Source organism: Oryctolagus cuniculus, chromosome 16 (genome assembly GCF_051225735.1).
Source record: "Oryctolagus cuniculus isolate XC-2025 breed Fujian yellow rabbit chromosome 16, ASM5122573v1, whole genome shotgun sequence".
Lineage (NCBI taxonomy): Eukaryota > Metazoa > Chordata > Mammalia > Lagomorpha > Leporidae > Oryctolagus > Oryctolagus cuniculus.
In genome coordinates, this window is record NC_142882.1 from 48,677,172 (window position 1) to 48,691,439 (window position 14,268).

General features: G+C 43.8%; 1 protein-coding gene across 10 annotated transcripts in view; it reads right to left on the bottom strand.

Annotated features, from left to right (window-relative positions):
• MACC1 (MET transcriptional regulator MACC1) overlaps nt 1-13,574 on the bottom strand; it is an 81,592-nt gene extending 68,018 nt beyond the window's left edge. For 5 of the 10 annotated variants that reach the window (XM_008261504.5, XM_089315348.1, XM_089315345.1 and 2 more), the window contains exon 1: nt 13,410-13,567. Coding sequence is in view for 2 of the 10 variants with exons in the window: in XM_051852794.3 (XP_051708754.2) it covers nt 7,446-7,500 (55 nt within the window). In the remaining 8 variants the exon portion in view is untranslated. Of the gene's footprint in view, nt 1-7,445; nt 7,531-13,409 lie in introns of all 10 variants that reach the window. The other 5 variants (XM_089315350.1, XM_008261503.5, XM_089315349.1 and 2 more) reach the window with 3 other exon arrangements.
• Nucleotides 13,575-14,268: the final 694 nt, after the last annotated feature.

Genomic DNA, 14,268 nt, shown 5'->3' on the forward strand with positions numbered 1-14,268 from the left:
CAATAAAGCCATTTCCACTTGGCTTGATGAGAAAGCTCCCCTCATCTCGACCCCACTATATGAAGACAGCCTTCCAAAAATTGTTCTGACAAAATCATTGCAGTGTTCATTCCTGCTTTAGATTTTGATGCAACCTGGAAGTCAGTGAGAAGCTCAAGAACTGTGAAAATATTTCCAGTTGGGATGTTTACCAGATATCTCTTTCGGGTATCTGAAATTTATCATCTTAGAATCTTAGCTTAGTTTTCTAATTTAACATTCTGTTAGTATGCAAAAAATGAGCACTGTCTCGCTGGTAATAATAGCTAAAGGTGGGGAAATTACATAATCATGGTGAAAAAGAAAAGTGGTAACTTCCTAAGCAATCGAGGGCCATCATTAAAACGTGTTATGTTTAAAAAGGAAGCCAGGGCTGGAGCCGCGGCTCAATAGGCTAATCCTCTGCCTGCGGCGCCAGCACCCCGGGTTCTAGTCCCAGTCTGGGTGCCGGATTCTGTCCCGGTTGCTCCTCTTCCAGTTCAGCTCTCTGCTGTGGCCCAGGAGTGCAGTGGAGGATGGCCCAAGTGCTTGGGCCCTGCACCTGCATGGGAGACCAGGAGGAAGCACCTGGCTCCTGGCTTCGGATCAGCGCGGTGCACTGGCCGCAGCAGCCATTGGGGGTGAACCAACGGAAAAAGGAAGATCTTTCTCTCTGTTTCTCTCTCTCACTGTCCACTCTGCCTGTCAAAAAAAAAAAAAAAATGAAAAAAAAAAAAGAAAGCCAGATGTGCTTCCATTTGAAATTTAAAATAGGAGACATGTGCAGTATATGCTTTGTGTTATTTGGATTCTTTAAATACATATAATAATAATTTCAAGTTTTTCTTCTTATCTTTGTATATATATTTGAATACATGTGTATATTGAAGCCTGTGTTCATTTCTCAGTTTTTGAAACTGTAATTTTCAATTCTTTCTGCTTGACATAATGTCTACAAAATTTTCTTTTCCTGACGTTCTAAGGCATTTGTGTCTCAATCCAAATCCAAGTGTAAAGCACTTCGCACATAATTGACCATCTTGTTTATAACATCAATCCTTGGAAAACTGAATGAAACACCAAAGGTGGAATAAGGGAGTTTATGTTTCTTTTTTTTTAAATAAGTGGGTGTGCTGTTATAAACAGCTTTTCAGGGGAGAACAGACAAATGCAGTGACTTACAGGCATAATAGGACATCTGCATTCAACTACAAATTTATAATCCACATGAAAACAAACAGGAATTAACCTATACACTTGATAAATCATGCTTCATCCTTGATATTCAAAAGCAAGTAATTTTTACTGCTTTTTTATTGGTTAAAATTATCCAACAAGAGGATGACCTTGCGAAGAGTGACTGCACCCTGTGAGGTCCTTCCTAGTATCTGAGTCTAAGGTTCCAGAATCAAATTTATCCTATAGCTATCAAGGGGAAATTGTCAGCAAACAAAATTTGATATACCAATCAATACCTTCTCTTTTCTTTAGAATGCAAAAGCAAAACTATGAAATGAAACATAAAGCTTTACCTATGATAAGTTTTCATGACATCAAAATAAGTTCATGTCTAGCGATAACTTGATCATAACATATTTCCTTCAGTCAGAAGAAAAAAAATTGGAATCTATCCTATAGAGTTAAACAAAGATAAACATTTGATCCTATGCCAAAAAAAATGGGGACAAATTGCAAACAAATAAGTGGAGGCAAGATAAATCCTAGTATTAGAGTGAATAGTGTAAAAATGCATTTTTCAGGACAAAGCAACAGTCAGAAAAAGCACAGTTCCTAACTGGATCTCTTGGTCCTCTTCGTGCTTGACCTGTGCACCTGGCTTGGCCAAGACCTCAATTTCCTATAACCTCCCATCTCCTGCTTTGTTGACTTCTGACTCTAGTGATTTTTCCACTACTGCTTTGATCATCCACCCTTGTTCTGTTCAGTGGCTCCTCCTAAGTCACCCACTTATTAGAATACCCCCAAGGCTTTTTGGTCTCTTCTTGCTATCAGTATTCTCTTTGAGATGTTCCAGCCTTTCCCCTGATTCCAAATCCCATTTTTTAGGAGAAAAGCTTGCTAATTTTTTTCTTTGCCTTAGCTCTCTCCCTGGAGCTGCAGAACTATACAATCCACCTGCAGGAGGTCTCTGGGTGAATGCTGTCCATCCACTCTGTTATCTCCATGTACACTTCAAATCAACACATCTCTACTTCCTTATCTCCACCAACAAAAATGCCTGCTCCCCCCATCCCCAAACTCTACCTTCATTGATGGTTTCACAATCTCCCCAGTGTTTTGTGTTAATTCTTGGAGCCCTCTTGAAGGCCATCCTCTTTCTCTCACGTCATTGCTAACTTCTTCCTGAACCCTAACACACAGTCTCTTTCTACCGGACACCATGGCACTTGCCCTGATTTGGACCTGCTTCTCTCTTTCCTGGAGTCCCCGTCCTACTTCCTTGTCTCTTCCTTTCCTATGCTGTTCTACCCACTGCCATGAGCATCGTCTTCCTGAAGCACAAGTCTCCTCATGGCATTCTGGTGCCTGAACTGTCACTCTACTGCGATTGTCCTGGACAAGGCTTCCCATGAAATTCAAAGAGCATCTTTCATTCTCTCTTGGCCTCAGTGCACCACATGACACTCTTGGCCTCAGTGCACCACATGACACTGTCAGCTTCTCCCTTCTTGAAAAGTGCTCCTCCCTTGTCTTGGTTACTCTTCCAGCCACTTGATTTCTTCCCATTTCTCAGTCTTCTCATTGCATCAGAGGACACCAACCTGAGCCTCTCTGTCTCAGGCTGCAGCTACTTTCCCTGGGAAAGTCATCCACACCCATGGCTGTAGGAACTGCCGTCTCCTTGTCTATCTAACCCATTTCCACCCCTGAGGACTCAGAGATCTGTCCAATCACTTACAGAATTCCTCCATGTGGATGGACACACCTATGTCCCCAGCTTCAATTCAACTCACCTAATTTTCCTCACAACCCTGTTTCTCTACCTTCCCTATCTAAAGGACCTAACACCCCCATCTATACAGGAAACCCTGGAGATAATCCATGATTAGTTTTACACCCTTCTGCCCCCTCCCAGCCACTGTCCCTAATTCATTAATTTTTTGCAAAATTAACATTTCTAAGATATTCTGCATCCCAAGACCAACTCCTTTTCACAGGAGCAGATTTTATTTTTCTCAATTAGATTTCTGCAACACACACACTGCTTTAGTCTATTTTGTACTCTCTTCACAGTATTTCCAGGGTGATCTAAAAATTCAAGTTTCAGGCTGGTGCCACGGCTCAATAAGCTAATCCTCTGCCTTGTGGCGCTGGCACACCGGGTTCTAGTCCCGGTCGGGGCGACGGATTCTGTCCCGGTTGCCCCTCTTCCAGGCCAGCTCTCTGCTGTGGCCCGAGAGTGCAGTGGAGGATGGCCCAAGTGCTTGGGCCCTGCACCCCATGGGAGACCAGGATAAGTACCTGGCTCCTGGCTTCGGATCAGTGTGGTGCACCAGCCACAGCAGCCATTGGAGGGTGAACCAACGGCAAAGGAAGACCTTTCTCTCTGTCTCTCTCTCTCACTGTCCACTCTGCCTGTTAAAAAAAAAAAAAAATTCAAGTTTCATACTATTCCTAAACATTCTTTTTGGTTTTTGTTTGTTTGAAACGCAACTCATACACACAGGCTCACACACAGGCAGAGAGGCAGGGAGAGAGAGGGAGGAGAGAGAGGTGCCCCACCTGCAGATTCACTCTCCCCAAAGCTTGCAAGAGCGAAGGGTAGGCTGAGACCAAAGCCAGGAACTAGAAATTCAATCCAGGTCTCCACATGGTGGTCAGAACTGAATTGTATCACTGCTGTTTCTTACATCTGCAATATCAGGAAGCTGGAGCCAGGAGATTGAGCTGGGCCTCAAAGCCAGGTACTCTGACATGGGACATAGATGTCTTAACCACAAGGCCACATGCCCACTCCTGTTGTTAAATATTCTAAAAAGACTTTGCTTCTCTTGTATAGTATGGTTAGGAATTATTATGGGTACTGTGACTTGCACTACAATTTCAAAAAATTTATCTTAAAATAAGATCAGGTGTGGCCTAAGATTTTTTGCACCGTGATGTTCAACATGGTATTATTCATTGATAATGAATGGTAATTATTGGAATATTTTAAGAAACTCAGGCCGGCGCCGTGGCTCACTTGGTCCTCCACCTGCAGCACTGTGATCCCATATGGGTGCTGGGTTCTAGTCTCGGTTGCTCCTCTTCCAGTCCAGCTCTCTGCTGTGGCCTGGGAAGGCAGTGGACAATGGCTCAAGTGCTTGGGCACCTGCACCCACGTGGGAGATCAGGAAAAATCATCTGGCTTATGGCTGGATGGGCGCAAGTGCGCCGGCCCTAGCAGCCATTTGTGGGGTGAACCAACGGAAGGAAAACCTTTCTCTCTGTCTCTCTCTCCCTCACAGTCTAACTCTGCCTGTCTAATAAAAATAAAAGAAACTCAGATATTTTCATTAGGAGAGGACAGCCAAAATTTTAACATGTCACACAAGTACGCAATTTAAAACTTTGTTACAGAACATATAATGCTATCAAAATACATATTATGCAATGCAGTGAACTAAAAATATCACATCAATTATTTATCCTTAATATCTATTTACACCTATTAGTATAGATGTAGAGGTTAATAGGATATACACATAAAATGTAACAGTGTGCATCCTTGGTATGGGTTGGTTCTCAAATTTTAAACAGTGAACACACAATATTGTTTGCTTTATTTTAAAGATGCTTCCATTATTTTTTAAATGTTTATTTGTTTCTTTGAGAGGCATAATGAGGGGCAGATGAGATCCCACCTGCTGATTCACTCCCCAAATGCCTGCAATGGATTGACTCTGGGCTGGGCTGAAGCTGGAAGCCAGGAACACAACCCAGGTATGCCATGTGTGTGGCAGGAAACCAACTACTTGAGCCATCACCTATTTCCTTTTAGGATATACATCAGTAAGAAGTTGGAATCAGAAGCCAGAACTAGGTATTGAACCCAGACATCCTAGTATGGAACATGGGCATCCTAAAGAGACTTAACCTCTAGGCCAAATGCTCACTCCCACACAACACTGTTAACATCACAAAAAGAAAAACTAAATCCAGTTGTCAAATTTCTTCAGTCAACATCCTTTATTCAAGAAGAAGTGTCTTGGGGCTGGTGCTGTGGCTTAGTGTGTTAAAGCCTTGGCCTGTAGCACTGGCATCCAATATGGGTTCAGGTTTGAGTCCCAGTTGCTCCACTTACAATCCAGCTCTCTGCTATGTAAGTAGTAGAAGATGGCCCAAGTCCTTGGGACCCTGCACCTGCATGGGAGACGCAGAGGAAGCTCCTGGCTCTTGGCTTCAGATCAGCTTAGTTCTGGCCATTGCAGCCATCTGGGGAGTGAACCAGCAAGATGGAAGATGTCTCTCTCTGTCTCTATTTCTCTCTCTCTCTCTCTGCAACTCTGTCTTTCAAATAAATAAAATAAATCTTTAAAAAAAAAGAAGTGTCTTGGGGTCTCTCCCACCAGCCCTCCCTCTCATCACATTTCCCCAGCCTGCATTAGGCACCTCTATCCTGTGCAAGCATCTGACTTAGCTCCACATTTTATTACACATTTTATATACATATTTGCCACTTGCACTGCAAATGCCCATGTCCCCAGAACTAAGCTAAATACAGGTAGAATAAGTGTTGACTGAATAAATAACTAAAAGATGCCACTCAGTTCACATTGACTAGTGGATTTCCTACTACCTTTGGAAATATTTGAAACTGCTTAGGCTAACACTTGAAAATCCTTCAAAATTAGAAATATCTACTTTTTTTGTCTTATTTGCTTCATACTCTTTTCCCCATACCCCCAAAGACTGCTTCTCCAACACTCATATATGGAGAGAGATGGTATCTCTCTTACTTACTTCTGTATCCCAGAATAGTTCAGTGCCTATCATAGAGCAGATGCTCAGAAATGATTTATGGAATTAATGCTTGGGTAAATGAGCTTTCTTGCATATATCCTGAACTTTCTCTTTCTCCATATTTTCATATTTTGCCTCCTCAACCTCCTTTCTCAAGTCTCCAAGACTTTGATCACCTGGAAGATTCATTTTCCAATCTTTCCAGGAAAATGAAATTCTCTTGAGTACACACACAGTGCATATTCTACAACCCCCATAATTTATGCTTGCTTTTTTGACATTCTTAACCAGATTCTAAACTTGAGAGAATTGAAGACTAGAATACTTTTGTGTCTCTCCTCCCAGAGCTCCTATCTCTCTTTTCCTGCCTGTATAGCTGGAACAGATCAATAAGACACAAAAGCCATAATCTCTACTAACTACTGACAAAACAATTTCTGTGAATCACTTTCTTCATCTCTATATGACGTGTAATATTGCTATTTTCCAGCCAAAATTAATCAAATAAGGTAAAGTAATTAAAGAAGTTAATGCATAGTAATCATCCAATGGATGTTAACAGTTGTTTTTGATATATTATTAGTATTGCCATTCACATAATTAATACTAGAGTGTATGTCTGTCAAATGAAGAGTTAATCAACCTGTAGCACTAGAGGCTGAAAAACAAGGAAATTCATTTAAGGCCAAATGCTAGTGTTTGTCTCGGGAATTAAGATGACAGTAGAGATTCCGTATCAGAAGACCTGGGTCCAAATCCCAACTCCTGACTCCAGCTTCAGGCCATTGCAGACGCTGAGAGGCAGTGGAGATGGCTCAAGTAGCTGGCCCCTGCCCACCTGGGAGAGCTGGATTGACTTTCAAGGACATGTCTGCTGCTTGGCCTAATTCTCTCTCTCTCCACCCCTCCACACCTCCCTCTCAAATATAATAAAATAAAATTTTGGCTGAGAATATAATGAGGTATAAATATTTTGGAAACCAATTCTCAATATTTCACAAAGTTAAAGATACACATGTCTGTGGCCTAGCTAATCTATTCTTATAAATATTACTAGTATAATTTTTACATTTATACACAAAGAAGAATATAGTGAAAAATTTATGGAGCTACTTCTGATATTTTTCTGATAGCAAAATTTCATAGTTTTGAAAACAAGTAAGTGTTCATAAGACTCAACATAGATTAATCTCAAACAATGGTAAGTGAGCAAGTTGCAGATGAATAGTATATACTTGATTATATAAAATTTTTAAAAATGAATCTTGATGTGAATGGAAGGGGGGAGGGAGAAGGAAAGGGGAGGGTTGCGGGTGGGAGGGAAGTCATGGGGGGGGAGCCATTGTAATCCATAAGCTGTACTTTGGAAATTTATATTCATTAAATAAAAGTTAAAAAAAAAAAGAAAATCAATAAACTTTTTAAACAGAGACCCCCCCCCCCCAAAAAAAAGAAAACAGAACCTTGGGAGGACAAGCTGCCCTTCCTCTGCCTTCCCATCCGCGGGTTCCTAAGCATTCCATTTCTTCAGCTTCTGTCCCCGAAATCCTTGAGGGAGCAGGAGGAAGAGTGAGGCTAGGTTTCATTTCTGTAGGGGTGGGCTTTCTACCCCATTTCCCAATCCCTCTGGAATTCCGATTTCACACGGTTAAAACACCATTTTCCCTTCTGCTCAAAGGCCCCTTCTCAACTGCATTTCAGACCACCCGAGATGCAGAGTACAGTTTGTGTGAGACCCTCTCTCCTCAGTACCATAGCCACTCTTCCAGGCCACCAAGCTCAAGGGCATCACCTCTGTTGTGCTTGCTGTTATTATGATCACATCGCTTCTTTTTTTTTTTTTTAATATTTTACTTATTTATTTGAGAGGTAGAATTACAGACAAAGAGAGGGAGAAACAAAGAGAGAGGTCTTCCATCCAATGGTTCACTCCCCAAATGGCCACAATGGCCAGAGCTGGGCCGATCTGAAGCCAGGAACCAGGCGCTTCTTCCAAGTCTCTCACACGAGTGCAGGGGCCCAAGCATTAGGCAATCCTTTGCTGCATTCCTAGGCCATAGCAGAGAGCTGGATCAGAAGAGGAGCAGCGGGGACTAGAACGGGAGCCTATATGGGATGCCGGCACCACAGGTGTAATACTGGTCCCGATCACATTTCCTTTTTTTTTTTTTTTTTTAAGATTGATTTATTTATTTGAAAGGCAGAGTTACAGAGAGGCAACATTTGCTTTTAATCAACTCCTCCATCCTTCTCTCCTTTTCCATCTTAGTTTCCAGTGCCCCTCATTTACTTATGCTCAATTATTAGCACTTGTTTCCAAAGTGATCTCTGTGTTCCAGCCACGCTGGGAGCCTTTGCCTGGGGAAAAGCTCTTAAATCTCAGCTCTCAAGGGGCAGGGTAGGGGAGAGGGTCCCCTTTGAACTCTGCCATGGAGAAGCCGAGTGCAAATCCAGTTGAAGCTTCCACGCCACCTTTTACCAGCTGCACCATTCAAAACCACCCTGTAGATCACCTAATATCCTCACTTCTCACTGCACACAGGAAGAGCCTCTTCGATTCATTTTCTGGTTTTGACATTACCACAACTTCCATGTTTTCCCAAACTTCAGGCATTAAGGTATCCTGTGATTTTTCCATTACCAATGACCATCTAAGCTAGTTATTCCTAAGCGTTTTCTGTAAATCCACTCACACACCTGTGGTCTTTCAACTCAGAGATGTATTTTTAGAGGTTAATTTCTATTAGTTCTATAAACAGAAAAATCAGTATCTATTGCAACAAATGAGTGATAACTATGAAAATCAATGTCATTTTAAAAGTTGTTAAATATGGAGGCTGGCGCTGTGGTGAAGTGAGTAAAGCTGCTGCCTGCAGTGCTGGCATCCCATATGAACGCTGGTTCGAGTCCCGGCTTTTCCACTTCTGATCCAGCTCTCTGCTGTGGCCTGGGAAAGCAGTAGAAGATGGCCCAAGTCCTTGGGCCCCTGCACCCATGTGGGAGACCTGGAGGAAGTTCCTGGCTCCTGGCTTCGGTTCGGCGCAGCTCCGGCCATTGCAGCCAGTGGAACCAGTAGATGGAAGACCTCTCTGTCTCTACCTCTCCTTCTCTCTCTGTGTAACTCAACTTTCAAATAAATAAATAAATATTTTTTAAAAAGTTGTTAAAGTACATAAGTACTTTTGGCCCACTGAAGTCTGTCATTTTCAGGGGCAGGAACTCAAAGCCTGTGAAATCATTTGTTCTGGTCTTAAGAAGGCAACTGCAGGCATTACTCGAAACTCAATACACATCTACAGCAGGTTGGTTTTCAAGTGGGTAGATTTGCATGGCCTGCAAATGATGTTATAAATATCCAAACGGCCCTTGGCAGAAAAAAAGGCTCCCCACCTCTGTAGGAAGCTTTAAAAAGTCAGAAGCATCTTCAAACCATAACAACAAAATGTATCCCTGAAGAACTGAAAAGAAGTTGAAAACATTCTCCGTCTGTCATTTCAATGTTACTTGTGCGTATCCTGCTGTCTATGTTGCCAAACATCAACTCATGCATGTGAAGTTGGGAATCAGTTGGGTCCATGAGGTTGTCTCTCCACACCTCTCTGCCAATCTCAGCTCTGCACACACACACACACACACACACACACACAGAGCCTGGCTGGAGTCCTGCCCTCCCGGCGCAGGTGTGCTCATGGAACTCAGTGCACAACGCCTGCTCCTTCTGCTGGCAGACCCGGGGCCGTGGCTGCTCTGTGGTTTGGAGGTCACTCCACTCTACTTTTCAATGACTCACATGCAAGCTCTGAAGTTTATTTTCTCTGGCCTCTAGTGATTAAGGCAAGATTTATGGAGGACTCTTTTTAATCCCCTGATACAGAGCATCACACCTTCTATGGGGTGGGATTAACGCGAGTGACTCCAGGAACAGCGAGTGACTGATGGACCAGCACTTCCTCCCTAGACTATTCAGGGTCTTATCTCCTCCAGCAGATAAGCATCCCCACAAGGGCCTGTGCTGAGTCACTCTTCTAACATCTAGGCCCAGCTCAGTGGGAGAACATTGGGGAATTGCTATAAATCCTTGTCAGATGAAGAAATGACCCTCTGAGAAAAGACCATAGGAGACCACATTCAATGACAGTGTTGCCTTTTCCAGAAGTGTGTGCTGTAGGTTCAGTGCTGCTGCAAGTTTTCCTCCAACTGTATTTTTTACCTTGATGCCACATAGCTTGATGGCCAAGCCCCTGAACAGTCTGAAGTTTATACAGCATAACACACACAAAACTTGGCACATTCATCATGAATATCAGCCATTATCACCTTCAGTTATCACCAAATACTATAGGGGATGCTTAGTCTTTTTTAAGATTAGTTACTTATTTGAAAGGCAGAGAGAGAGAGAGAGACAGAGAGAGAGAGAGAGAAATTTCCTGTACTCTCTTCTACCCCTCAAATGGCTATAATAGCTGAGGCTGGGCCAGGATGAAGCCAGGAGCTTCTTCCAGGTCTCCTATGTGGGTTTAAGGGGCACAAGTACTCAGACCATCTTCCCCTGCTTTTGCAAGCACATTAGCAGGGAGCTGGATTGGAAGTGGAGCAAACAGGATTTGAACTGGTGCCCATATGAGACGCCAGTATTGCAGGCAGAGGTTTTACCTGCTATGCCACAACACTGACCCCTAACAAATGTTTTCTTAATAGTCATTATTAGCAATAAGACAGATACAGATAAAAGTATTCCATTTATAAATTAACTACAGGGAAGTTGAGCAAACTGGAACAAATACTATACTTAAGTATTATAAATGAGTTGTGATTAAAGCTTTGAAGTAAATTATAACTATTTTTTTTTTTTTGACAGGCAGAGTGGATAGTGAGAGAGACAGAGAGAAAGGTCTTCCTTTTGCCATTGGTTCACCCTCCAATGGCCGCCACGGCTGGCACACTGCGGCCAGCGCACCATGCTAATCCAAAGCCAGGAGCCAGGTGCTTCTCCTGGTCTCCCATGCGGGTGCAGAGCTCAAGCACTTGGGCCATCCTCCACTGCCTTCCCGGGCCACAGCAGAGAGCTGGCCTGGAAGAGGGGCAACCGGGACAGCATCCGGTGCCCCGACTAGGACTAGAACCCGGTGTGCCGGCGCCGCAAGGTAGAGGATTAGCCTATTGAGCCGCGGCACCGGCTCATAAATTGTAACTAATAATTACGACTTAAAAATTCCTCGATTCTGAATGCTATCCATGAAATCATATTAAAAATCACCAGTGTAAATTATTTATTATTTTTATCTATTTATTTGAGAGACAGAGGCAGATAGACAAAGAGAGCCCCATTTGGTTTTTTGGTTCAACCCCAAAGTGGCTGCTACATCTCCAAAGCCAGGAGCCAGGTGCTTCCTCCTGGTCTCCCATGCAGGTGCAGGGCCCAAGGACTTGGGCCACAGCAGAGAGCTGGACTGAAAAAGGAGCAACCCAGACAGAATCCAGCGCCCCGATCGGGACTAGAACCAGGGGTGCTGGCACCACAGGCAGAGGATTAGCCAAGTGAGCCACGGCACTGGCCGCTCACTTGGGGTCTTAATCTTTGCTTCAAACACCAGCCCCACTGTTCCAAATTAAAGATCATCACATAATTAAGTTAAAGATGGCATAAAAGGATTATCGATTATCACTTAGGTCCGAAGATTGAGATGACTTTATGAATATGCCTAAAAATGCAACACCGGTACCGTGTCATCACCATAATGTGAAAAAGAGGCACTAACACAGGGAGTTCAATGTCGACCCTGGCTTCGACCCACTGAATATGAACTTAGAGATGTTTAAAAGAGGCGCCGCGGCTCACTAGGCTAATCCTCCGCCTAGCGGCGCTGGCACACCGGGTTCTAGTCCCGGTTGGGGCGCCGGATTCTGTCCCGGTTGCCCCTCTTCCAGGCCAGCTCTCTGCTGTGGCCAGGGAGTGCAGTGGAGGATGGCCCAGGTGCTTGGGCCCTGCACCCCATGGGAGACCAGGAAAAGCACCTGGCTCCTGGCTCCTACCATCGGATCAGCGCGGTGTGCCAGTCACAGTGCGCTGGCTGCAGCGGCCATTGGAGGGTGAACCAACGGCAAAAGGAAGATCTTTCTCTCTGTCTCTCTCTCTCACTGTCCACTCTGCCTGTCCAAAAAAGGGATAAGTGTTTGGCACAAAAGTTAACATGCGGCTTGGTATGCCAGCATCTCATGTCAAAGTGCCTGATTCAAATCCCTGGTCCTCTTTGGATCCAGTTTCCTGCTAATTAGCACCCTAGGAGGCAGCAAGTGGTGGCTCAAGTACTTGGGTCCCTGCCATTCATATGGGACACCCAGATGGATTTCCAGTATCCTGGCTTTGGCCTAGCCTAGCCTTGGCCACTGCAAGCATTGTGGGAATAAACTAACAGAGGGAAAAATCTCTCTCTCTCTCTAATAAACAAAACTTAAAAAAAAAAAACATAAGAAATATTTAAAAGAATCAAGGAGACTTTGATAAATGGGAAGCACCAGATTTTTCACCTATTGCTCTTTGCTCCTATTTTAAATTATGGTTAAAAAAAATACACCCACTGCCTAAACCACTGATAAGTGTGAGGTTCAGTAGTGCTAAGTACATTTACTATATTGTGCAAACAATCTCCAGGGCATTTTCATCGGCAGAAAGTGAAACTCGGTCCCCACTACACATGCTGTGTTTCCTCCTGGCCACCACCACTCTGGGTCTCTGTGACCATGACTCATCTAGATAGCCCCTCTAAGTGGAATCCCATGGTGTTTGTCATTGTGTCTCTTTGATCTATTTTTCAAGAGTAAATGAAACCTCATCAGGATGAAGCCAAGTTATCCTGAGTCAGTTGCTATGTAACCATCTGTGTTAGTACAATGCACTAAGCTAATTCATGGCTATCCACTCAATGATGTAGGTTATACCCACTTCACAGGTGAGAAAGATAAGGTTTTACAGGGTAAAACGCCTTGCCAAAGGCCGCAAATTCATTCAGCTGTGGGGGCCACGGAATCCAACTTACCAAAGTCTACAGTCTTCACTACACTTGAATGCCTTTGAAATATTTGAATTTCTAAAGGATTTTAGCCCTCTACGTATTTCAAACAAGTCAGAGCTGTTCTTTTTGTTCACATTTAATTCTTAACAGTCCATGTGGTCCTCATGGATTTTTGTGAACTAACTTATCCTAAAAACCATGTCTCAGGGTGGTACTCTAGCTGTGTCTCAAGGCTTATTCTAACCCACGTGCCACGAGCCCACCGAATACCAGTTACCTTCTGTTTTCTCCAGCAGTTCTTGGGAAGGAAGAAGCAATTATTGCATTAAATTCTTCCGACCAACACACAGCTTCCTAGTGTGTAGCACATATCGAGGGTGAGAGGAATATTATTTTTTAAAGAGCGACACTTACTTTCGTGGAAGGCAGCCCCAGCTTCTTCAGTTCTGGCACATTGTTTTAGTGAATGGAAGTCACTCTACTACACCGAACTCCTCTCTTCAAATGTGCCCTGCTGTGGGCGGGCACCTGCAGGTCTGTTTGCACAGCCACCTGGGACTTGAAGTCCCACCTGCATGGTTCCGAGGCTGCCCAGCCGGAAATCCTGAATGGCAAGAGAACTACAATACCCACAATTCGGACTCCTCACCTGAAACCAGGAGGAGAAAGTGCATAGCTGGAGTTTCACCCTAGGGTAAAAGGGAAAACAAGGCAAGCCATAAGGGAAAAAAAAATGGAGTAGCTCCAAGAACAGTCTGTATGTGTGGTCCTGTCTGCAAAAGGAAAGAAGGAAGAGTGCTTTCATGTTTGCCAAGGGTGGGACGTCTCCCTCCCAGTAGGCAGCAGTGAGAAATCTTCGGGCAAACAAACCCCATGTAGCCTTGGAACCTGCCCCACCAGATTCTCTGTCACTGATTCACAGGTGAGAGTTCCCGGCTGCCTTGTGCAGCCGGTGAGTGACACCTTCCCAGTGCTGCTAAGATTGTGTGCAGAGCTGCCTCAGCTGGAACACCTGTGACCTTCTAACCCCTCATCTTCCAAAATGCACTGGATTTAGAATGCGCTTGTCAGAATGTGAGTAAAATGAACATTTCCTGATGTTGCTTTCCGTTTTCCTCACCATTTCTGGGTTTCCTGCCATACTTCTGTGTATTCCAGCATTATTTCCAATTGCTCAAAATTCAAGAAGGACAAAATAACAGAGGGGGAAACTCAACGAAATGAGAGATGATAATTATTTTACCTGTTTGCAGCATCAACAACCAAGAAAGTA